Below are 26,753 nucleotides of genomic sequence, written 5' to 3'. Positions count from 1 at the left end.
AACAGCAGCCTAATGCTATTCCGGGGCCATCTCAATGTAATAAGTGTCAGTCCATGGTTTCCGGACAGCAAGGAGTTATGGCAAACCCGGTGCAGCCATGTTATTTTGGTGGTGGTTCAGTGTTTCAGGCTATGGTCAGCCCACAAGCCCAATTTTTGGGTATGCCTGCTAGTCAAATAGTTGGATTTCAGCCTAGTTTACAGCCCATGGGACAGAATATGATGTTTGCAAATGTTGGAGCAGCCCCAAGGATGCAAACATGTATGCCTTATGCAGCAGCAGGTAACCTTGCATTGGGAAATATGCAAAATATGGGTGTTGGTATGAATAATACAGCTTTTCCCAATGCTAGTAGTGTGCGAGATAGAGTGAGTGCTGCTGTCCCTTTTGCCCAGGCACCTGTATATGATAATTTGGCACCTCAAGGGGATGAAGGACTTTAAAGAAGCTGGTGCAGCATTAAAATTTGAGACATTCAGGATAAACTTAAGGCCTTTACCTTTTTGCAGTAGTTTGATGCAGCCTACACAGGAGGAATTTCACAGAGTCATTTAAAATATGCTGGGCTGCAATTTTTCTAAAGGGGAATGCACTTTAGTGGTGGACCACTATGCTTATGTAAAACACCGCACCTAACACCTGGGTGGGATAATTGCTGTAATTTAGAGGAGTATAACAGCAAAGTTTGGGAGGCTTTGTTACCTGTTAGCTCCTATTGGATTGTTCCTTTCACTGAGCAGGTTGAAAAATATTGTTGCAGGCTGCTTAAGGAGTTGAGAGACTACTGCACAAAGACTAAAGTTTCCAATATGTCTTAGCTTATTGAGAATGCTAGCATGGCATATGCTTTGATGCAAGGGGGGACTTTTGGGTTCAAAGGTGGTCAGAAGCATGATACCGATCCGGTGAAGGATGAGAGGAATAATGGATCTTGCGGGGACAAGTCCGATAGAAAAGCTAATCGTCAAAAGGATGAATGTAATCGTTTGTCACCAGAAAAACTACGCGATTTATATGAAGCTGGCAAATGTTTTATTTTCAAAGAGGAGGGACATCGGTCTAGAGATGATGGTGTTTTCCTTGCTACTTTTGGATGCTCTTTTGTCATAAGGTTTCAACAAAATGAGATTGCTATTTTTATCATGAGGTTTCGACAAAAATAAGAATGCTATTTTTGCCATGAGGTTTCAGTAAAATATGCATGTTATTCTTGTCATGAGGATTCGACAAGATGGGAATGCTCTTTTTGTAATGTGGTTTCGACAAAAAGAGAATGGATTTCCCTAGACCTTTGTTCCGGATGTGCAATCCTTGGAAGTGGTCTATGTCGTGCATCGTTGGCCGTGATGTACGTGTTGTACTAGTCACATTGGATGTACTAGTCGCTTGGTTTGCAGTGCTATACGTGTTTGTTATTTGCAGCTCTACAAATCGTATATGCAATGTTGGTGATCTGTTGGCGGCATGGTTGGCTGTCCACTGAGATTTGGATTTGATATCTCATGTACTTTGGATGCTCATGATGTACCACTAGTGTGGGTCTGAAGAGATGGCCACAGATGGGAAAAGCATGCATGAACTATCCCTGGGAAGTACAGTCTGAGTATCTATGTGCTTGCATTAAGTGTTTACATATGCTCATGATGTACCATTGGCAGTGGGCCCTTAGGGATGGCCATACATGAGGTGGATCGGACATCGTGGGGAGCATATTGTTTGTGAGTGCATGTATGTGGAATGTTTGCTTGTCTTTTGCCTAACAAACATTGTAATGTTTCCACTTGGTTTGCTTTTGCAGGTAATTTATGGCTATGGCAGACACTTGTCTTCTTTCAAGAGGGGGGTCTGTCACAAGGACGTGAAATTATGGGACTTTTGATTTGCGACTCCCGTAATTTGCACGTGACCTCTGGTGCGCGAGGGTCCGGCCATGGGGCGGGACTTGGGGAATTAAAATTCCCTAGTGGGCCCTTGGGAATTGTGAATGTGCGGCCAGTTACTAGATAATTAATTCCTAGGGCCAAAATGCAATTAAAAATTACTAATTTTAGCACAGGACTCCAAAAAGAGTACAGAGTCTTTTTTTTGGACTAAGAAGACCAAAATTAGTTCCAGAAGTAGCCAGATCATCAATTGTGAGCTGCCAGAGCTTGCTAGGTGTTGCCAGAGTCCAATTGTCATCTGCCAGGAGCTTCCAGAGCCTGCCAGGGAAAATCGCCATCAGCCAGGGCACTTGCAGTTTGGCTGTTGAAGGCTTTGTCTGCAGTTGTTCAGCCGTGTTTGGCTGGTTGGGCACTTGGTTGTGCAATTGTAGGCGTGGGACAGACAGTGGATGCTTTTGGGGTCTCTATTGCATGCTTTGGTTGGTTGAGGATACATGATAGCCTAGTGATTGGATGCCATTTCACCGTTAGGAGTTGAGCAGGGAATTACAATGTGGGCTGGATGGGGAGTCTGTGGGCGTTGGTTTGCCTGTGGTGCAGCTTCCCAGAGACCTTTGCAATCAGCCGTTTGGCTTCAAATGAATGTTAAATAAATACCGCAAGGGGCGACAATGTTTGGGGCCAATCAGTGTCCTTGTTTTTGAGTAGGAGTGCCCTAGTTCCCCTGTGCTTTGATGTGTGGTGCATGTTTATTTGTCAATTTACTGTGTATGCTGTAATTAAGTGGATCCTACCTGTTACGCTCTAGCTGACGTGGCATGACCTCGAAAGAATCAGTCGACATTTCCCTTAAGGATCTACGTTTGTAATATATTTGTTTGCACTTCATGTAAATGATCGGGAGGGAATCAATGTCAAGGTCCTAGGTGAGGGCTGATAGCACCAGACTAGGTGAATCTAAGGCTAAGGGCCTAATGCAAGCAATGTGCCTAGGGGCAAAGGAAATTAAAGTATCCCAAGAGAGGGGTGAAAAGATGCATTAGGAAAGGCCCTATGATGATGACATGTGGCATCTAGATCCATCTAGGGAGATGGGGCTTGTTGGAGTTAGTGAGAGAAAGAGAATGGACCTTCACGTGATTTTTCTGATTTTCGATTTCTCTGAGAGCTCTCACGCTCTAGCAAGGATTTGGCTGGGAGGATACTCTTTGGTACTACTCCCGTGATCTGCAGTAGTTAGGAGGAAGTGCATTACATTTGGTATCAGAGCTAAGGCTAGGTAAGAGAGGGGATCTGTGTGATCTAATGGAACGTGAAGCGCAGTGGTTGACTGCGGGTTCGTGGGTTGTGAAGAAACTACGAACAGAATATTGTTTTGCTGAATTGAAGAGGAGTCCGAATCAGATACGGTAGCGAGCAGGTCATGGAAGCGAGAGCTAGTCCATCGTCACGAGATGGTGCATTAGAGAAAAAGGAATTCTCTGTGTTGCTTATGTGCAAGGGGCAAATTTTTGCAGCGTGACTGGACAGAGAGATTCGTGATAGGCGAGCTAGGGAAGCAGTTCTTCTTCATCAGCAGATTTCGGTGACGGTTGATCGAAGACTACGAGCAGTGTGAGTCGAGCGGTGTGACGATCGACCGATCAGAGTGTGACGGGTCTACGTAAAATACCTGCTAGAACACTGTATTGTGACCATCTCGTTGATGATCGGGACAGCGTGAAGCCAGTTCGAGGTAAAAGATTATTGACAGCAGGCAGATAATTCGAAGGACGTAACTGTATAGCGATTCAAATGTACCTGCATGCAGCTGACGAGGTCACCATCAGAGTTGCGCGATAAAATTTTTTGGTGTTGCTACCCGTGATCTACGACCATCTACTGGTTCAATAGTAGCAGGAAGATCGTATACAGAGGGGACCGTGACGAATTAGCAGATATTGCGAGTGTTGATATCCGGCGTCGTGATCTGGCACAGTATCAAATCGGGTGGCAGGAGCGAACAGACCAGGGGGCTTTCGACATTATTTGCTCCTATTTTCGTCATTCGTTTTTTTTTCTAAACTTAGCTTGTGTGGAGTATTCAGCTTGCATGAAAAGGGATAGCCAGCCCGTGTGTAGGCTTGTGGTTCAAAGCATGGTGAGATTATGCTTGTTATATGCCTCTGTGCTTGAGTCAGAATGGATTGCAGGAACTTCCCTAGCACAGGGAAAAGTCAAATTTTGGATTATGCCTGGTTAGTGTAGTTGTCGGGATTGCAAGTATTCCCTAGTATAGGGAATTGTGTCAGAATTTTGTCAATTTGTAATTACAGGTTCTAGCGGTGTTTTAAAAAACAAAAAAAAAAAACCATCCGTTGACCTGAATGGAACCAGAAGAAGGAGCTTCCAGGATGGACCGTGTAGAGTCAGGAGTTCGGCCGACCCAGCAGGTGTCGCGCCCAGTAGTTCACACCTTATCTGGCAGGATTGCATTACTTGAGGATGCCTTGCAGCAATTATTAGCACAACAGTTACATGCAAATGCAGGGCAGTCTGAACTTAGAAGAGTGATACACAATATGTTTGCCAGACCTTCTCGAGATGAGAAAGGAAAGGCTCCAATGGAACCGGAGTCTAGTGTCCATACGGTCGAGCCTAGGAAGGCTAAAGTATCTAATATTGCCAATTATATGCCGGAAAAGTATTCTGGTCGGATGAATGACCGTAGTTCTGATGTCATTGAGACGTTGGTTACACAAATGGGACGAGGCGTTCGCCATTTGTGAAATCAGAAATGATATCAAGAAAATCCGCAAGGCCACCTACATGTTTAGTGAGGCTGCGGATCGGTGGTGGATTAAACAACAGAAAGATGGTATTGCATCCACTACCTAGGTGGGGTTTAAAGAGAATTTAGGAAACACTTCTTACCTCCTGACGAAGCATCTCGAGCTTGGGATCAGTATAGAAACCTTCTTCAGAGAAATTTGTCAGTGGCAGAATACACTGATAAGTTTCGAGAGAGCGTAATAAAGGTTGATGAACCCCTACCTCAATCAATCCAAGTGAAAGATTTCATATTTGGATTTAATCATAAAATGGAAGTTCGGGCTAAGTATGCGAACACGTTGGATGATGCAATAGCCATAGCCCTGAACTATGAAGATGCCAAGGGCAGCAGTCGAAGTGGGTTTGCGCAGGTCGGAACCCAATATGGGTACCAGAAGAAATTTGGGTTTAAGAAGAAGTGGATCAGTAAAGGGAGTGGTTCTCAGCCGAGTGGTCAAGCCAAGCAGGTGAAACCAGCTGAAACTCCTAAATCAAGTACCACCATTGGAGTGAAGAGGAAAGTAACACTAATGGCAGCCCGGGCTTGGTCAAAGTCTCTTTTAAACCCAGAGCAAAGAGAAAAAGCGAGGAGAGAAGGCTTGTGTTTTGGTTGCCTTCAGCCTCATCAGTGGAAGGATTGTGTACGAAATAAGGATCGTCGGATGGCTGAGATGGTAGTCTCAGAATGCGACGTGGAAATGGAGGGAAGTCCCAGAGCGGAACAGATGCAGATTCAGCTAGCGGGATCTTCTCAGAGGTCAGTACCTTGTTTGTTATGTGTGTCTGTTGCTAAGCTAGTAACGAGTGCACCTGATAACATCCTATCTAAGCCCGCAGCAACGGGGTATACAACCTTTAATGATACGGAGTTAATTAAGATGAAAGGGCAAGTGGCCAATCATGATGTCATTGTGTTGTTTGACTCGGCGTCAACTCACAATGTAATTAACTCCAAGCTCGTGAAGAGGCTGAAGTTAAAGACTAGATGTGACTATGTGTATACAGTCAGGATGGCAGATGGAAGTTCAACTGAAGTATGGGACCAAAGGGTTACCCAGTTGGAGCTTCGTATTCAGGACTATGCTGAGAAGCTTGATTTTGAAATGACTAAACTTGCTTATGTAGATATAGCCCTGGGTATGGCGTGGCATTCTAGGAAGAATCCAGCCATTGATTGAAAAAAACACGTATATCAATTCAAGATGAATGATGTACTGTATGTCTTACGAGGTGAGAAAGATGTAGCTTAGGGACCGTTGGTTTCCATGATGGAAATCCGAAAAGCTCAAGAAGAGTTTTTATTCCTTTGTACAGCATCGGTAGAGCCGGTTGATGATTCTTCGGCTAGGACTGATGTTGCACAAAGTGGTGAGATGGCCAAGCTGGCTGATCTTACAGCAGAGGAGTTCTCTGACCGTTTTAGGGATGAGCTACCTTATGGGTTACCTCCAGAGCGGAATGTACAACATAAGATCGAACTAATCCCAAGGGCAAAACCTGTAAATAGACCTCCCTATCGAATGAGTTTTACCGAAGAAGCGGAGGTGCGAAGGCAACTGGAAGAATATCTCAAGTTGGGGCAGATTCATCCAAGTTTCTCACCTTTTGCTTCGCCAGTGATATTTAAGAAGAAAAAGGATGATACGTTTCGCCTCTGTATAGATTACAGAGCATTTAGTAATATCACTGTTAAGCATAGGTATCCGATGGCTCGGATTGATGATTTGCTAGATGCATTACATGGAGCCGTGATTTTCAGCAAGATAGATCTTAAGTGTGGCTACCATCAGATCCGGGAGCCGAGGATGTGCATAAAATCGCTTTCAGAAGCAGGTTTGGTCATTATGAGTTTTTGGTAATGCCCTTCGGACTTACCAATGCTCCAGCTACATTCGTCATGCTTATGTACGATTCACTGTGTCCGTATATCGGAAAGTTTGTAGTACATTTTATTGACGATATTCTAGTGTTCAGTAAAAGTATTACTGAGCATCGTGAACACTTAAGAATAGTGTTCAATACTTTGAGGAAAGCCAGTCTTTATGTAAATAAAAAGAAAACTATATTGTGTATGGTTAGACTTGAATATTTAGGATTCATAATTACTCCAGAAGGGATAGAAATGGATCCAAAGAAAGTGGCTGCGATACTAACTTGGCCAATCCCTCAGAGTCTGACTGCTTTGCGATCGTTCTTGGGATTTGTCCAATTTTATAGAAGGCATATCAAAGGATATTCCGAAATAGTATCGCCATTGACTGATCTGACCTCAAATAAAGTACCTTTTATATGGGAACGGAATCAACAAGAAAGTTTTAACACCATAAAACAAGATGTGGTCACAGGACCAGTGTTAAAAATAGTTGATTCCCAGAAACCGTGGTTCCTGGAAACCGATGCAAGTGGCATTGCGGTAGGAGCAGTTCTCCTTCAAGAGGGAAGGCCAGTAGCCTTTGAAAGCAAGAAGCTTTCTCCCTCTCAACGAAATTGGAGTTGTATGCTGTTATCCATGCTTTGAAAACATGGAGGCATTATTTGTATGGTTTAGAGTTTTATGTGGATGTGCGCGGGTGTTAGAATTATTGCTATAATTTAGCAGTGACCAATGTAATGTAATAAGTAGGTTAGGGACACTTTTCCCTCACTTAGAGGTTTTTCCCCCTAACCACAGTTAGTTCACTAACTATGGTTAGTGAAGGATAAGGTTTTGTCACTTAGACAAAACCTATCACTACTCTCATCTAATTGCAACTACGTTTTCAGCTCTCTGTCTCTCCTGCTTCTTGTTCTCACCTTTGCTCTCTCTCCCATTCTCACATTTGGTATCAGAGCAGGTTGACCCTGCTCTTTGCTTCCTGCTTCCAGCTCCAGCTCGCAAGCTCCATCTGTTCACCTTCCGTTCATATCGATCGTACAATTTGTACGGACTGATACCATACAGTCCGTACTGTACCTGCGACGCCCGTACTAGCACCTCCTGCATCATCGCTATACAGCCTCTACGTGCATACCCGTTCCGTACAGACCTGTGCCGTACTGCAGTTCCTACGTAGTATTTGTCCGTACGTTCGCCGTACATTCCGTACAGCTCGAAACAGTTCGTGGAGCACCATCCGTACCAGCGCTCCGTATGCCGTATCGTCGTACCTGCTCTGCTCGTCCTCCGTACCTTGTACGGATTTCGTACGCTGTCGTACAACTCTATACACTAGCTCCGTACTGGTTGGCCGTACAGTCCGTACAGCTCTTGCAGCCTCTTCCGTACCGCACATCGTCGCCAGCCGTACATCGTCCGTACCACACGTGTGGCACCGTACATATCGTACAACCTGCAGCAGATATCTCATCCGTACAGTACGGTCATCTGTACTTCTGTCGTGCAGTCACCATACAAGCAGGGCCTCCTTGCTTCGTGCATCAGTCGTTTTCATTGCAGGGCCTTCTTCAGCAGAGGATTCTTTGCAAGGGCCACTTTGCAGGTGTAGTTTGCACTTTGCATTTTGTGGATTGGACAAGTATTGCAGGCAGATTGGAAATTTATCAAGGTTTTGGGGCTTTTGTAAAAATTTTGGCACACATTGCAAGCAAATTGCAAAGATTGGCCAAGAAATTGGGGCTTTTGGAGGAGATTAACTATTTGGGTGAAATTTGGCTCAATTTCAACTCCAAATTTGGGGCTTTTGTTCAAAAATTGCAGATTTGGGGCTTTTAGTAAATTTGCCCCTTTTTGGTTGCAATTTCAAGCCACAAATTGAGGCTTTTGTGTTGGGAGAGCAATTTGACAGGTTTCAGTTCACACTGCCTTTCGGTGAGTGCTTTGAAGCGCTTTTGGCAGGTTTTGGGAGAGATTGGATGCTCTGGCAGATTTTTTGACAGAGACATTACAGAGATTTGAGTTGCATTTTTAGCCAGTGTTTGGTTGTGTTTTTTTGGGATTTGTGCACTCCATTCCCAGCAAGGGAATTCAGATTTGCATTTGCTGTATTTTCTTTCTCAGACATGGCCCAGCAAAATCAGAATGATTTCGGTTTCAGTGGTCTCTCACAAGAGGATAAGTTGGATGGTACCAACTACTCCCTCTGGAGTTTTATGGTACGCAATATTCTGATTTCTCGTAATTTATGGGACTATGTAAGTGGGGATGAGTTCCGGCCAGCAAATGTGGCACCTAATACCCCTCCCCAACAAGGAGGAGGCAAAGGTCGTGCACAGGGTACAGTTGCAGCACAAGTTATTGGTGCAGTTATACCTACCACTCCAGAGCAGAAGAGATGGGATTCATGTGATGCTTTAGCTTTGTTGTGTATTTCTCTTTCAGTGAAAAGATTCATCATTCCGCATATCCGGTCGTGTAAGACCTCAAAGGCAGCATGGGATATTTTGGAGAGCATGTATGCAGCTCGGAATGATGCCAGGGTGTTTTTTTTGAAAAGAGAATTGTCTCATACACATATGGAAGAGGGTGACTCCATGTCAGTGCACCTCACAAAGCTACAGGACTTACGAGAGCAGTTGCTGAACATTGATGAGATCATTCCTGATTCAGAGATGATTACCACTACTCTGAATTCTCTTTTTGAGTCTTATCTCAGTTTTCACACGTCGCTGAATTTGTCTTTGAGGGGGGGTGCAAATCCTCTCACTTTTCACGAGTTGATAGGACTTCTGCTGCAGGAAGAGCAAACCAGGAAAAACATGGCTTCACGAGCAGGTGAATATGCCGTGCTCTCAAAATTCAAGCCTAAAGTAAAGGGACAGGCAAAGACTTCAGCAAATCAGCCTTCCAGTGGTTCAGGACAGCCTTCTCAAAAGGCTAAGGGTGACGTAGGTAAGCCCAAGAAGAAGGGAATATGTCATTACTGCAAAAAGCCAGGTCACTACATTGGAGAATACAAGAAAAGGCTTGCAAAAGAAAAGAAAAACAGTTCTGGTATGGCTGTCTCAGATTCAGCTCCTCATGCATCTGACAATGAGCAAGCTACAACCAACTTTGTGGAGCACGACTATGCCTTCTTGTCTTGCATTTCAGACTCTCAGTTGGCTGCTCGGGATAGTACAGCCAATTGTAACGATGACACTTATGCTTTTCTGACTTGCAGTTATGATTCTTCCAAGGATGCATCAGCTTTCAGTGTCAATGAGACACATAATACATAGTATTTTGACAACGGTGCCTCAAAGCATATCACTTCCAGGAAGTGTCTCTTCACATCTCTGCATCCACCACCTGTTGGTAAAAAGGTCACATGTGCCAACAACTCCTATTCAGTCCGTGGTACAGGAGAAGTTGAACTTACAGCCATTGATGGCTCAACATTCAGAATTTTTGATGTCTTGTATGTGCCTGGTATCACAAAAAATCTACTTTCAGTGTCCACTCTTAACAGAGCTGGATTTCAGGTCATTTTTGAAGATGACAAGTGTGCAGTCCATGATAGAGAGCATGACCATGCCTTGAGATTGTCTGGCACTTTGTTGCGTGGTCTTTTTCAGCTTGACATGTATGAGAAAAGACCAACACATGCTCTTGCAGTTTCCACTCCTACTGTTGCTATGCAGAATGCGGAGTTATGGCATGCGAGATATGGACACATGCATTATGGCAGCTTGATGACGCTTCAAAAACATGCCATGGTTGATGCATTGCCTCCTCTTGAAACACCTCCTCCACATGTTTGTGAAGGGTGCATTCTTGGTAAAATGCATAGATCTCCTTTTAAGAAGGATGGATCAGTTAAAGCTGTTCGAAAATTACAGCTTATACATAGTGATGTCTGTGCCATGTGGTCCCATGAGGACTCCATCATTGGGTGGTCATCTTTACTTTGTCACTTTTATAGATGACTACTCCAACTACACTTGGGTTTATGGGCTGAAACAAAAATCAGAAGTGTTGTTGGATTTCAAACACTTTTTAGCCATGGTTGAGAATGAATCCGGACTCAAGATATAGACATTACGCACGGATAGAGGAGGGGAGTACTTATCTGCAGATTTTGATGCTTTTTTGAAAGACAAGGGCATTGTACATCAGCTTACAGTGAGGCTAACTCCTCAGCGAAATGGGAAAGCTGAGAGAAAAAATCGTACTCTTATGGAGATGGATAGATGTATGCTGAAAAGCAAAAAATTGCCTGACAAATTTTGGTTTGAAGGTCTCATGTGTGCCAATTATGTTTTAAATCGGGCACCCACAAAAGCTTTGAAGACCAAGACTCCCTATGAAGTTTGGCAAGGGAGAAAGCCTTCTGTGGATCATTCCCGTGTCTTTGGATGCCTTGCATATGCTCATGTGCCTGTTGAGTTCCGGCATAAATTGTCTGATAAGGCAATCAAATGCATTTTTGTTGGGTACAGTGCAGAGAGCAAGGGCTACCGTCTCTACAATCCTGTCACACGCAAGATCATTGTCAGTAGAGATGTAATATTTTCAGAAAATTCAGCTCACACTTAAGCTGAATCTGATGTGCCTTCTTCTTCCGGTGATGTCTTTGAGGGGTTACTACCCATTGCCTTGGGTTCCCGTGCTGATATATTTGATGAAAATCAGAATTTTCAGATACCTCCACATGCTCCAATTCAGCCACAGGATGCCACACCACCTCCACAAGCCGTGGAAGAGGTTGTTCAGCAAGAAATTGCAGATATACATGCAGCAAAAACAGTCCCAAATTGGCTGTTACAGACTCTCAGGGAGAGTAAAATTGATGCTCCATTACCTGGCAGAACTCAAAGTGCAGTAAGGCATGGGGGAGGTGCTCTTTTAGTTGATCAGCTTATGCAGGTACTCTTCTTGATGAAGAGGAACCGGAGACATTTGAAGAGGCACAGGATAATGTGCATTGGATGAATGCCATGCATGATGAGTTGCAGTCCATTAAGAAAAATTAGACATGGGAAGTTGTCGATTTGCCGCCAGGTAAACATGCCATAGGTACACGGTGGGTTTTCAAAGTTAAAACAAAGCCAGATGGCACCATTGATAGGTACAAGGCAAGGCTGGTCGCAAAAGGATATGCTCAGAAAAAGGGCATAGACTATGAGGAGACTTTTGCTCCTACATCCAGAATGACAACCATCCGGTTAGTTATTGCAATGGCTGCAAATTTTCAGTGGAATGTTCATCAGTTGGACATAAAAACAGCCTTCCTTAATGGAGACTTGTTGGAAGAGGTTTATGTCAAACAACCTCCAGGCTTTGAAATTTCAGGAAATGCACTTCAGGTATGCAAGCTAAATAAAGCTTTGTATGGGATGAAACAGGCCCCACGTGCATGGTATGCAAAGATTCATGCCTTTCTGACCAGCAAGGGGCTGCACAACAGTCCAACTGAAAGCACCCTCTACATCAAGAAGGATGGGGGGGATATTTTAGTCATCGTTCTTTATGTAGATGACTTACTGCTCACAGGGTCAAATGAAGATAATATTGCAGATTTTAAAGCTGAATTGCAGACCACTTTTGACATGTCAGATTTGGGGCTGCTACACTTTTATTTGGGGATCCAGTTCACTCAAGAGCAAAGTGGCATCGGTATGTCTCAATCCAAGTATGTGCAAAAACTCTTGGACAGATTCAACATGCAGGATCGTAAGCCCATAGCTACTCCCATGGAGCCGGGGCTGAAGCTTACAAGGCATGAAGTAGGTGAATCATTTGATGTCGCACTGTACAGTTAGGCTGTTGGATGCCTCATTTATCTCTGCAATACACGACCTGATATTCAATTTGCGGTTTCTTAGGTGAGCAGATATATGCACAGCCCAAAGACTATGCGTTGGTAGGCTGTAAAACGCATCTTCCGCTATTTGCAAGGTACCAAGTCTTTTGGCTTGATGTTTCCCAGGGGCGTGACTTGCAGATGCATGCCTACAGTGACTCAGATTGGGTTGGAGATTATGACACTAGGCAGTCCACAAGTGGATATTGTTTCTTTTTGGGTAAAGCTTGTATTTCTTGGTTGAGCAAGAAACAATCGATAGTGGCTACCTCTTCATGTGAAGCTGAGTACAGGGCAGCTTTCACAGCGACAGTTGAATGTGTTTGGCTGCGTCGTTTATTTGCTGATCTTCATCTTTCATTGGAGGGTCCTTCTCTAATTCTCACTGATAGTCAGAGTGCTATTGCAGTGGCAAAGAATCTTGTGTTTCATGCTCGCACGAAGCACATTGAGGTTCACTATCACTACATCAGAGAGAAGTTGCATGCAGGAGAGATCAGCATGATCTATGTGTCAACACATCACAATGTTGCAGACATTTTCACCAAAGCACTTCCACGTGAAAAGTTTGAGGCATTTCGCAGTGCCCTAAACTTATCTCCTTTTGGTGATTGATCATTTCCTTGTACATGACATTGGCGCTGCAGGGGGTGTTAGAATTATTGCTATAATTTAGCAGTGACCAATCTAATGTAATAAGTAGGTTAGGGCCACTTTTCCCTCACTTAGAGGTTTTTCCCCCTAACCACAGTTAGTTCAATAACTATGGTTAGTGAAGGATAAGGTTTTGTTACTCCATTCAGTTGTATTACTCTCATCTAATTGCAACTACGTTTTCAGCTCTCTCTCTCTCTCCTACTTCTTGTTCTCACCTTTGCTCTCTCTCCCATTCTCACAGCGGGGAGGGCAGGTCAGGGGGGCAAGGGAGGCGGAAGGGTAGAGCGGAGGGGTAGAGGAGGCGGGAGGGACATAGCGGGGGTAGGGGAGGCGGGAGGGAGGGCTGAGAGGGGGGTAGGGAGAAAGAAAGAAAGAAAGAAATTTTATTAGAGTCTTCAGAAGACCGATGGGTCTATGAGACTGAAAGAAAACCTGATACAAATCACAGTAAGGGTGGAGCTACTGACACGAGCATCATCACCCATTCTGAATCCTAAGTCTGATCATACATAATCAAATACATCTAGATGTAACAATGAAAAGAAAAGGATTGGAGCAGGCCGAGAAGGGAGGGAAGGAGGAGGGGCGGGGGAGAGAGAGGGGCTTAGAGGGGAGAGAGAGGGGCTGAGAGAGAGGAGGGGGCAGGGTGAATGCTAAGGGAGGCAGCAGGGAGGAGCTAGCGGGAGGAGCATCGTGACTAAGTTTATGGTTTTCAACCTAACTGGTTAATAAATTAGTTAGAGCTATAGTGATGATCACAAGGCCTACATGGTTTGGAATCACAAGAAGAATTGAGCAATTTTTGATGGAGGAGGAACTGGTTATAGTTCACAACAAGAATTGAGCAATTGGTAGAAATAGAGATCGAACCACTTGTTGAAGAATCTTCATTAGACACTGGTGAGGTTGAACCTGAGTTGAGGATCGTAATGAGATGTTTTTTGAAGCCATGAAAGAAGATCATGTTATTGATGAACTCGTAAGTTAGGAAGGGCTCAAATCATCTATGTGTGTCCGAAGAGCACTTGATGATAGGCTCAATGTGAAGCTTGCATTAATGACCACAATAAAAGATGTAGTCGAGCTTGAGCAATATGAGGGTGCCAAGGATAATCCAAAGTTGCAGGAATCGGTAAAAGAGTATGATAATATCATTCAAAATAAAACCAGGGAGCTACTAGATTCACCAACATGAAATACTACCATCGTTAACAAGTGGGTCTACCGGATCAAGATAAAGAGGAGTATGATAATGTCATTCAAAATAAAACGTGGGAGTTAGTAGATATACCACTGGGAAAGATTTCCATCGGTAACAAGTGGGTCTATCGGATTAAGGTAAAGAGTGATGGGAGTCTGGAAAAGTATAAAGCTAGGCTGGTTGCAAAGTGCAAGGCCCATGAAAAAGACATTGACTATGATGAGGCCATTGCGCTAGTATCCAATTATAATACTATTAGGTTGATAGTAGCCATTGCCACTCATTATGGTTGTGCTCTTTATCAGATCGATGTTAAAGCTGCTTTTCTAAATGGTGATGTGACGGATGATGTCTATATGGACCAGCCATGTGGGTTTGAGGTTAAAGGCAAGGAAAAAAAGGTTTGCAACTTTGTATGGTTCGGAACAAGAACCTCATGCTTGGTATTCATAAATTGATGAGCATTTCTATGAAAATGGCGAGCTCATTAGATTATAATTTACTAACAAAGCATGATAACAAAGGCAATATGGTTCTCATAATTGTCTCCTATATTGATAACATTGTCATCACTGGTAATAATGAGGGGCTAATGAAATCGGCCAAAAATGATCTGATCAAAGCGTTTGATATGAAACACCTTGGCTCTATGCTTTACAATTTGGGAATTAAGGTTTGGAGAGACCAGGATAAAACGTTCATATCTCAAACCAAGTATGCTAATGGAATTCTCAACCAGGTGAGATGGAAGGTTATACCAATAAGTCCAGGTGAGGAATTGTGTCACAAGGACATGAATTTATGGGACTTTTGATTTGCGACTCCCGTAATTTACGTGTGATTGCCTTGAGCCTCTGGGGCACGAGAGTCTGGCCACGTGCTCGAGACTTGGGGAATTCAAATTCCTAGTGGGCCCTTGAAAATTGTGAATGTGCGTTGAGTTACTTGGCAATTAATTCTTAGGATCAAAGTGTGCAACAGGGGGCCAAAAGAGTGGTGCAATTAAAATTTGCTATTTTGGGCATAAGACTCTTAAACCAGCACAAGACACCTGTTTGGCATGTAGGAGGCCAAAAACCAAGCAAAAAAGGCGAAATTTGCTTGGGGGGCTGTTTTCCGGCCCACAGAAGAATAGAATGAGGCAAGTCACATGCTGGGAAAGTGCTCTAGGGCTATTCTATCACATCGCCTTGCTGATTTTTGACTACTAGGGTAGTCTGTGGGCTGTTGGTGGGCTGCCAGAAGCTCAAAAGAGCCTCTAGATCAGTTTGTTTTTGCTGCTTCCAAGGTGCAGAAAGGCTGCTGTAGGTGTTGTGGCTGTTTTGGAGCTGAGCAGGAGCTTCTACAAAGATTTCCACCTGTTTTTGGTTGCTTTTGGGCTGTTGCTACTAGTTTTGAAGTTTTCCAAGCTGGGACGACCTCTTCTAAGTTGCTTTTGGGGCTGTGCCAGGGGAGAACCAACTATTCTTTGCAGGATCTAGGGTTTCCCAGCCCAGGTGATCTGATTTCTGTGGATTTTGAGCAGAGGAAGGCTAGCGTTTGCCGTTCCTGGACTGGTTGCTGATTTTGCGCTTGAGATTGATTCCTTGCCGAGAAGGGTTGGTTTTTGGTATTCGGTAGTGGCCAAGGGGCTATAGATAAGGGCGACTTGTTTGGAAGTGGTTGGTGGATTCTTTGTAAGTGCTTGGTGGATTGATTGCACTAGAGTTTGGCTGCTTGGGGCTTTTTTGCAGTTGTTCAGCCGTGTTTGACTGGTTGGGCTTTCAGGAGACCTTGTAATCAGCCGCTTGGCTTTATATAAATATTAAAGAAATATCGCAAGGGGTGCTAGCGTTTGTTCCCATCGGTGTCCTTGTTTCACAGTAGGAGTGCTGTAGCTCTCTGTGATTAAGTTTGTGGTGATTGATTGTTTGGTTAATTACTGTGTATGCTGCTTCATGGGTGCACAAAGGCTGCTGTAGGTGTTGTGGCTGTTTTGGAGCTGAGCAGGAGTTTCTACAAAGATTTCCACCTGTTTTTGGTTGCTTTTGTTCTGTTGCTACTAGTTTTGAAGCTTTCCAAGCTTGGACGACCTCTTCTAAGTTGCTTTTGGGGCTGTGCCAGGGCAGAACCAACTATTCTTTGCAGGATCTAGGGTTTCCCAGCCCAGGTGATCTGATTTCTGTGGATTTTGAGCAGAGGAAGGCTAGCGTTTGCCGTTCCTGGATTGGTTGCTGGTTGGTTATTGCGCTTGAGATTGATTCCTTGCCAAGAAGGGTTGGTTTTTGGTATTCGGCAGTGGCCAAGGGGCTACAGATAAGGGCGACTTGTTTGGAGGTGCTTGGTGGATTGTTTGGAAGTGCTTGGTGGATTGATTGCACCAGAGTTTGGCTGTTTGGGGCTTTTCTGCAGTTGTTCAGCCATGTTTGACTGGTTGGGCTTTTAGGAAACCTTGTAATTAGCTGCTTGGCTTTCTATAAATATTAAAGAAATACCGCAAGGGGTGCTAGCGTTTGGGGCCAATCCGTGTCCTTGTTTCACAGTAGGAGTGCTGTAGCTCCCTATGATTAAGTTTGTGGTGATTGATTGTTTGGTTAATTATTGTGTATGCTATAGTTTAGGTGGATCCCACCACCCCTTTAATCTGTGAAGGCTGGTTTCAAATTGTCTAAAGATCAACATAGTCTTGGTGTAGATGGCACCTTATTTAGGCAGCATGTAGGTAGCCTGATATATTTTACTAGTGCCAGAATGGACATAGCCTATCGAATCAGTCGAATATATGGCTGATCCGAATGCAGCCAAGAGAATTCTATGGTATGTCAAGGGAACCTTGATTTATGGGATTGAGTACAAAAGAATCATTTGGTTTTGGTTTGCATACACGTGGGAATGGAGTCACTATGCTTGTCCTTATATGCAATGTTTCTCTTTAGTTATGAATTGCCCACACATGATGACCTTTGTCCCATAGCTCCTGTTGGATCTCCAGCGGACATTAATAATATCATATTGTATCATATCATATCTTGTGGCCTTGCCACATGTTACACAGACATGCACTTACCGTCTGACTCACTCTAGGGCAGCCAATCAGATGCAAGAGTTGCATCTATTGTTTGAGGCATTTTAATTGGGCACATGGTGTGTTAGTGTGCTGCATAGGATGGGGCTGAAACCCTGGGCTTCTGTGAGAAGCCACTTGGAAGCTTCTCCCTCCTCACCTCCTTCGACTCCACGCTTCCTCAGCTGGGGTTTGCATTGTGTGCTGGCATGTGAGTTGCTGCATTTCCAGTTGTATGCTTTCATTCTAGCTAGGATTGGCTCTATGCTCTCATTCTAGCCAGGATTGGCATTTCAGTTTGCAGCATCGTCAATTGCATTGTGTGTGGCGCATCTATTCCAACCTGTGCAATGTTGAGGGCATTGCAGTCTAGCAGGCCTCCCTGTTTCTGTTTTCTTTCAGGTGCTCCCCTACATTTATCTTCTTCTTTAAGAAGGTTCCTGTTCTCAGCGCAATAGTGGCCATAAAAGTCTTTCATACCGGTCCATTTTTAATCTGTTAGACATCTTTGCTACCCATATAGATCTGTTAATATTTTGTCTTCATGTGATGTTGTATTCCATGGAGTTTGTTGAAGAGAGATGGAGGTTACATTTGCTGTTGAAAACTTTGCAATCTTCAAGTTAACTGCATCCAGAGTATCATTCAGAGTCCCAACAAATGCTCCATATCCTGCAAGATAGTGAATCAGCATTGTCTTCATCTGTTCATAAGAAATTCTTCTTGGTTTGCGAAGGGGGCGCATTGGTCCTGCTTTATCGTAAACCGTGAATTGTGTCGCGGTCTGAGAGTTATAGGTATTAGTACATGCAATCCTACCATTATTTTCTGTCTCGCATTGCTATCACTTGCAAAGACTTCCCTCTTCTAGCAGCTATCCAAAAACAAATAGGGCAGAATCGTTAAAGAGAGTAATTACCAGTGTTTTCCCCTTTCTGTTGTCCTGGCAATCCTAAGAGCTCAGCTGTTTTGGTGCATACTATTTGTGAATTAATACCTGCTTCTTATTGTTTACTGTACATGGCTGAACTTTGAGCAGGTACCCCCTGTAGAACGGTTCTTAGAAAAAGCTGGCTCAGGTAGAACAAGCCGCAGTAGAGGCTCAAGGGGAGGCAGCCCTGCAAGGTCACCGATCCATCATGAATCAAATGTAAGAAGAGAGCTTATTGACGAACATATTCAAGGTTTTAAGGTCTACATCAAAGAAGAGAAGAAGTCAAAGCTTTCCTCTATTGTGTTGAAGCTTCGTGGGATTGATCAGGTGAGTCATCTTTGTAGTGCGGCTAATTGGAACGTTTGTTGATAGAGACTGCTAATAATGTTATTGCAGGCTACTCGTTAGTAATCTATATTCTTTTCTATTTATATCTTTGTTTTTCAAGAAGTCAGAAGTTGCAAAAGTGGTTCTTCTAGTCCTAAAGGGAGTAACGTGTTTAAATATTCGCATGCTATCATAAATATCAGGAGACCTGGAGACAACATGTTACTGGTGGGAAGCTTCGTGAAACCACTGAAGAAGCTCGCAACTTTGCCATTGGTAACAAAGCACTAGCAGCACTTTTTGTGCATACTCCTGCAGGTGAACTGCAACGCCAAATCCGAAGCTGGCTTGCTGAAAGCTTCGACTTTCTCTCTCTTGCTGGTGGTGATGCTGTCAGTGGCACAGCTGGACAGTTGGAGTTACTATCAACTGCCATTATGGATGGCTGGATGGCTGGACTTGGAGTGCCTCAGCGACCTAGTACTGATGCTTTGGGACAGCTTCTGTCCGATTACACAAAACGAGTGTATACCTCTCAGTTACACCACCTGAAGGTAAGGGTTGGAATTAATGATCTGAACACAGTTGAGTGCGCCGTCAATATTAACTTATGTTGCTTATGTGTCTGTGGTGGTAACTAAATATTTAACTAGCCAAGTGGGCAAGTACTTTCTGTTTTCGTGTTTTAAATTGTTTGAGGCACACATTCGTCTTTGCTGTCAATGACCTTTAACTACAAAGAGCACAGCATATGGGAGCTTGTTGTTTTATGTGCACCTCTCTCTCTCTCTCTCTCTCTCCATGTGCATGCATGCGCTACCAACCTTAACTTCCGTTGCTTATGTGTCTGTGTTGGTGGTAACAAAATTTGTAACTAGTCAAGTGGGCAACTACTTTCTGTTTTCGTCTTTTAAATTGTTAGAGGCACACATTCGTCTTTGCTGTCAATTACCTTTAACTACAAAGAGCACAGCATGTGGAGCTTGTTGTTTTATGTTGCACGTCTCTCTCTCTCTCTGTCTCTCCACATGCGTGCATGGACATGGGTGTGAACACACAATCTTGTGCTTGGTGTGATAAAAAGGATGCAGCTGATAGCTACCATAGTGAGTCTACGGATCGTGTTTGTTCAAATTTGTATGGCAGGATGTTGCTGCTACGCTGGCAACAGAAGAGGCTGATGACCTAGGGCAAGTTTCAAAGTTGCGGTCTGCCTTGGAATCTGTGGAACATAAACGCAGGAAGGTAAGCCATATGCTTTCTTTCTTTTATTCCACATTCTCGAAACACAAGAAAGTTTGAGAGAATTGATTAATTCTGAAGACACCCTGTTTTAACTGGTGGGTAATTGGGATGAACCCAAATAGTTTCTTTGCATCAAAAAGTTTAGAGCATGAACAATGTTTGCAGCATGGAAAAACTGAGGGATAGTGTGACACAATGCAAAGTTTATGAAATATTTATTGCTTAAACCCCCACTGTTTAGTGGGTCCTTGATGTATTACAATTATGATGAGGTTAATACCATTTGTTAGGATGCTATTGAGATTATCACGGTGCTATGATATTATCACAACAGTATTTTCTTCATATATTAGAACTCAATTAAATTTGAAATATTTAGATAGAGTCCTTGTATTTTGCTAGGAGAAGGGCAAACAAATCACAACCATTGATCTTTGTCGTCATCCAACGAAATATGAAAATACTGTGAATGGCACCACTAGGAGTGTTTGGCCAGTTACATGCAAAACTAATTTTGAATTCTCCTGTGTGGATATTCACAGCAGATATCTGCTTCTTGCATTTTAATTTTGGAACGGGGATTTGTTTTCAGCATTGCTGTGGACAGCTTTTTTTTGGGGGGGGGGGTATTACAAAAAGGGGGAATTCTAACTAGTATGGACAGCATTGTTGTTATTACAAAAGTATTTTTAACCAGTCTGCCTTCCACCTGAATTTAATGATAACATTAGAATCCTGTGAAATGTGCATTCGTCCCACATATGTTCAAGCTCGAGCCTCTATAAGGACTAAAATTCCAATGATGATGCGATGCAGCATTAGGTCCAATTGCCCCCTTTAAAAGGTGGCTCTTGCTTCTCATTTAGAGTATTTTTAGTCCTTCATTGAAAATAAAAAAGAGCCATCAATATAGTACATCTAAAAGCATTCCTTGTCCACAATTGGTGGGATTGTTCAACAAAGCTCTACAAGCTCAAAATATGTCAAGGCTTTTATATGCCTTTATCAATCCTATTGCCCATGAATTAGAATTATTTTGACACCTCAAATCTGCATCCTTATACTCTTTACAAATATCAACACATGGCCATTCCACTCGATCGTAGAATCAATCGATAAAATCTTCATCATCTCCATTCTTCGGTATCAAACTCATCACTTGTACTCTAGTCGCCAATTGTATTAGTAACAATCAATCAATGAATCATCATGCCAATTCTATGGATCACTTGGCAATTACAATCAGCAAGAAAATGATCATGGGAAATAATTTCCATAACACTTTCACATTTCGTGACTGGAAAGCTGGCATGCTTTTTACAAAAATGAGGTACAGGCAGCAGAGCATTCTGATCTGGCTCAAAGCAAGGTTTTCATAGGAGAATTTCAAGATGTTAAAAAACCTTTCCATAGTAGAGCCAGTACACATTTTTTAGAATCTTTTTTGGAAGTATCATTTGTGTATAGATAAACGCATATGTACGTTTGCACACATGTATATATTGTGTATTTGGATGTACTATAAATATACACACATATATGCATGCGTACATGTGTGGATGTGTACATCTATGCTAGGTGGACAATCCTTTAGTTGAAGGTATATACATGGATCTAAAGGGGACATTGACCTTGGCTAAAAGAAAGACAAGGGACTTGAAGCATTAACATAATTGAAAGCACTATAGAGAAAGCAGCTTGGTGGATTATTATGCACAATACACGTGTATCCACTTTTGTGCAATCTCTACTATTCTGGCAGCTACTTCCACCCCAAGACATCAGTATATACAGAGGTTGCTAGAGTGCAATAGCATCACCTTCCTCGTTATCCTATAGAAACATGGAAATGTTAGGGGTAGGCTTTGTTGTTGTAGAATTTGATGTGAGGGCATTGGTCATGCATGCAGAGATCTGAGTTTTATGATGATGTTGCTACCCGTAGACCCCACTGATGAAGGATATGTACGATTGAATGGCAATGTGGTCTTGGTATTTGCACAATCAATCTGACAAATGATTGGATCAGGGTAGTATGTATGCCACCCCTAGGGTGGACAAAGTATGGCTGACTACATCTTGGGGTCTTTTGCTTCTTCTAAGATTGAAGCTGTTATTCCGTGTCTTTGTCGAACCATGCCTGACCCTCCACATGCATACTGGCCCACTGAGCCTTCTCAGTGGTGTATCTGGAGTGCCACCCATAAAAGCAACACAACCATATTGAGAGAGCTTTCAAATTTCGTGAACTGCAGTAAAAGGAAATATGAAAACTTAATTTAGCAGGGCAAGTACCTTCGCTTGAAATAAATTGCATGGTTTTTTCCCTTCAACATGTGCATTGCATCTTCTGGTCTACCAAGAGGCACAATGAAAGCCAAGAGGGGATTGAATATGTGTGTCCTAGAGCTATGTGGATTCTAAGTAAAAAGACAGTGCATAAATAGAATGAGATGCTTACCCATGGTGGTTTCCTGGACAAGTGGTCACACCCCCTTCAATGGTTTCCCCAAATAATAAGGATGTCCTCTGGAGAAAAGATGAACCTGATGGACTTCGTACTTGTTTTTTTAATCAAGTGTTTGTGAGAGCAGCCACATTGAGAGTGATGCTTTATGTCATAGAGGATGATGCTTGTAAATTAAATGGCTGTTTTGTTTTTGTGAACATGATAAACTTCTTATTTTCATATATTGTGCTGCAGGTATTACAGCAGATGCGATCAGATGTTGCACTTCTTACAAAAGAAGAGGGTGGATCTCCCATTAGGAATCCATCAACTGCCAGCGAAGATGCACGGATAGCATCTCTCATGTCTCTTGAGGATATCATCAAGCACGCTGAGGTGATTACTGTTTATTTGCCAGGGAAATTCGGACAATTGTTGCAAATAAGTATCTCTTGATTGTCTTGGTCTCTAAAAGAATTCGTTGAAGCACTCTTTATAGCATAAGGGGGGAACCAATCTGAAGTGAATCCAACATGAAAATACATGCTTTTGCAGGAGATCAAGAGGGAAGCTCCCATTAAGGCAATTTTTGCAGCAAAAAAGCAGATGATGCTATCATCCTTGCTTGCTCTTTCAGAAAGGATGCCATCTCTTTTGTCTATTGACCATCCTTGCGCTCAAAAGCATATATTGGAGGCACGAAAAATTGTGGAGGTCTGTCATTGTTGCTGTCAAAATCTATTATTCTACTGTTTTTTTCAAGCATTGTGCCATCTATGTTTGGTATCTGCATTTTCTCTTCTCTTTGTACAAGCTTGTTTCATGTATCTACATTGAATTAGTCAAAAGCTGTAGACTTAGCTCTGGCAGAGTTTGCAATGTGTTGGAGTCTGCATAGACATGGAGCAAATATAACGCTAGTGGCACATACAGTTTATGCTGTTCACTCTGTAACTGAAACCTGTTATGTCTCAAAAGTACTGGGTGATAGTTGAGATGAGCAAGGACGAGTCTAACATGAGATAAATCATGAGGGTGATTCATTTCATGTCTTGTAAAATTCATGTAGAGGAAATTAATGTTTTTCTAGCTTTGTTTTATTTTATTTTTTTGCATTTCCTTCGTTCCTTGATATCTTTCTTGTCCCCATGTTAAGCTATTGAAGTGTCTTCAGGGGAGTTAGCATTTCTATGTGGTCGTACCCTCATGCATGCACAAACAAAAAAAGCAGATGATGAACTCATGCATGCACAAACAAAAAAAGCAGATGATGAACTCTTGCTTTGTAGTTTTGTTGAAAACATTGGACATTGTGCCTCGTTGATCAAGGAATTAGGTTTGTTGTAGATACAACGAAAGACTATTGGGAAATTAGGGAAGGGTACAAGTCTTGTCCATCTACGTGATCTAGCTGCAACATTGTATGTGTAAGATTTAGATTTTACGACGTGCAAGCTCTCTTTGTCAATATTATTTCTGTTGCTGGTGCATGTTTGTGGTGTGCATAGCTTGTGCATCCTTGTCTAGAGCAATAATGAGCACTCTGAGCTGAATTGGGCCATGTGCAAAAGCTTGATGTGATGCGCTTTTTTCAGATATATAGACACACACTTTTTTTCTTTTGGTGAACAAAAACACACATACACACACAGATATACATGTACCCTAGTCCGAGGGTAGAGAACTGATTGGTCAACCACGGGATGTTACTGGGCTTGCCGCGTTCCTGTCCATAGAGATAGAGATGCCCATTTTTTATTTTTTTGGGTAAAAGAAACTTTCCATTAAGAAAAATTTACATTAAAAAAACATCAAAAGCTAGAGCTGTCTGTTATAGGTAACACACGCACAGGTTTTTTTTTTTGGGGGGGTGGGGGAAAGCTCTGAATGCTTTATATTACAAGATAGCTATCTAGGAAAAAACTGACAAGCTGAAATAATACATCAAGCGAAAATGTCCAAATAGGACAAATATACATCTTGATCTATGCAGTGAGTTTGCAAACAATCGAAGAGCGATTGCTGCAAAGAACGATGTAAAAAAACAAAAGGAGAAAAGATTGGATCACCAAAGACTCTGTGATTTCTAGCTTTCCAGAGAGTCCAGAGTGCCCAGTAGCGAACCCAGGTAAAAAACAAATCAAAATCCAGCCGTTTAGGATAGATACCAAACAACCAGAAAAGCTTGCCAAAAGTAGCCTGTGGAAATCTCAATCTCAATCTGTGCCAAAGGATGCCCAAGAAATTATGTGTCTCAAAAGATATGATACACAGATTCCCTGGGAGTTAAACACCGATGACAGATGGTTAAAGCGATACGTCCGCATGATAAAAGCTGTCCAGACGGAACAAAACCCAACCGGACACACCATAAAAAGACTTGTTGGTGTAATGGGACCTTAGAGTGCCAAATCTGTTTCAATCTCTTTCTGTACCATTTGAGTGGACGGTACAATGCTCAAATTTGATTGGCCCTATCTGACACCCAAGGTGGCGATAACATAACTTTATATAAAGAAGAGACTGTTATATGAGATAGCTTCAAAGGACGAATGGATGAGTATAAAGGAAGAAGAGTCCAATCCTGAAGCCTGTCTTGAATTTCTAAAGGCGGTACTGGTTGAAATGGCTGAACCATTCTACACACACACACACACACACACACACACACACACATACAGACACTTTTTTTTTTAGTGAGAAGAAATATTTTATTGCTGTGAAATAATTACATTCATAGGTACTCTAAAAGCGGAGTAACTACTACTCAACCGAAAATCTCAGTATAAGCCATATATACATCATGATCAATCAAATGAGTCTAAAAGCAATCATAAAACGATTGCTGCAGAGATCATTTGAAAAAAACGAAAGATGGAAAAGTAGGATCACCAAAGACACTTTGATTTCTGTCCATCCATAGAGTCCAAAGTGCCCAGTAGCGCACCCAAACAAAAAATAAATCAAAACCTTGTCTAGCGGGATGAAAACCAAATAACCAGAAGAACCTGTCAAAAGTAACAGTAGGAAATCTCGCTCGAAGCCCCTGATGAATGAGAGCGAGGAAATCACAAGTATGTGGACAGTGCCAGAAAATGTGAGGCACAGATTTAGCAGAATGTAGACATTGGTGGCAAACAGCCGGGGCAATATGTCTATGCGCGAGTAACTGCCTAGATGGAAAAATACCAAGTAGGACTCATCAGAGGAAAAGCTGTTGCTGAAGAGGGACTTTATAATGCCAAAGGAGACGCAGCCGCTTTCTCCACCACTTTGATGGGCGATCCATATGCCAAATAGAATTGGTTCTGTTAGAAACCCAAGACGGATGTAACAACACTTTATACAGAGAAGGCACTGTGGTATGTGACAGCTTTAACGGATGGGTTGAAGAAGAGGAAGAATGGAGAGTCCAATACTCAAGCCTATCCTGAAGTTCCAAACGAGGTATCGGCAAGAAAGGTTGAAGCATTTCTGAAATTTTGTGCCATAAAGGACGATAATGAGCTCCCAAACGATACATGCTAGCAGCCGCGGAAAAAGATAAAAGAGTGCCATCATTCTGAAGTACATCCGCCACAGAAGCAATACCTTTGAAAGATATAAAATAAGAACGCCTGGGTTCTTGTATAGCCAAAAGTTAGTGACTACTAAGGTTTTGTCACTAGGACAAAACCTTATCTCTCACTCTTTGAGTAGTACTCTTTACACTCTTCTATTGCAACTCAGCTCTCAAGCTCTCTCTCTTGCTCTCTCTCTGTCTGCGCAATCTCTCACATTTGGTATTAGAGCAATTGATCCTGCTCCTTGCTTCTTCCCCGTTCATCTCCAGCCTACAGCCCACGCTCCTACTGCTATCTTTCTTCCTGCTCGAAGTTTGACCCGTACTCGCTACCTACCGTAACGTACCTGTCGTACTGTACCCTACTGTACTACCCATGCGTCGTCCGTACAAGTGAAGCAACCAACGATCGTACACCCGTACGGACTGACGGTCCGTACAGATCTGCAACACGCGTGGTCGTCATCCGTACAAGTGCCGTACAGTCCGTCGCCAAACTGTACGGTTCGTTGTATAGTTTCGTACCTGCGTGTACGGTTTGCTGCCACTAGCTATACGGTTCGCTGTCACCGTCTGTACCTGCGCGTACAAGCCGTACAGCAGGTCGTCGTCCCTGCTTTCATACAGGTCTTCATAAGTTTTTGCACCGTACAACTGTACTTGCTGATCCGTACTTTGTTCGTCCGTACAACTGTACCCGTTGATCTGTACTCCGTTGTACATCCGTACATTCTAATCAGTACTCTGTCGTACAGTCACCGTACCAGTAGATCTGGTGGTAGTTGTGCAGACATTTGCAGATCTCTGCAATCATTTGGGTATTTTCGAGTTCATTGTTGCTTGTGAAGCAAACATTGTAGGCAGATTCAGAGGTTTAGCCAAAAGTTTGGGGCTTTTTGTACTTCTGCCCCTTTCTGGTT

At 42.9% G+C, this 26,753-nt stretch overlaps 1 protein-coding gene across 2 annotated transcripts in view; it reads left to right on the top strand.

The window, feature by feature from the left end:
* Nucleotides 1–26,753, top strand: part of LOC147886740 (kinesin-like protein KIN-14B) — a 135,632-nt gene that overhangs the window by 89,437 nt on the left and 19,442 nt on the right. For both annotated transcript variants that reach the window (XM_087395616.1, XM_087395615.1), the window contains exons 18-22: nucleotides 18,356–18,577; nucleotides 18,781–19,131; nucleotides 19,724–19,822; nucleotides 22,527–22,667; nucleotides 22,827–22,985. In XM_087395616.1, coding sequence (XP_087251742.1) covers nucleotides 18,356–18,577; nucleotides 18,781–19,131; nucleotides 19,724–19,822; nucleotides 22,527–22,667; nucleotides 22,827–22,985 — 972 coding nt within the window. The remainder of the gene's footprint in view (nucleotides 1–18,355; nucleotides 18,578–18,780; nucleotides 19,132–19,723; nucleotides 19,823–22,526; nucleotides 22,668–22,826; nucleotides 22,986–26,753) is intronic.

Source organism: Dipteris shenzhenensis, chromosome 24 (genome assembly GCF_047967505.1).
Source record: "Dipteris shenzhenensis isolate YYH24624 ecotype China chromosome 24, Dip_SZ_1.0, whole genome shotgun sequence".
NCBI lineage: Eukaryota > Viridiplantae > Streptophyta > Polypodiopsida > Gleicheniales > Dipteridaceae > Dipteris > Dipteris shenzhenensis.
The sequence above is the reverse complement of the archived record's forward strand: the minus strand, read 5'-3'. Positions and strand labels throughout refer to the sequence as shown.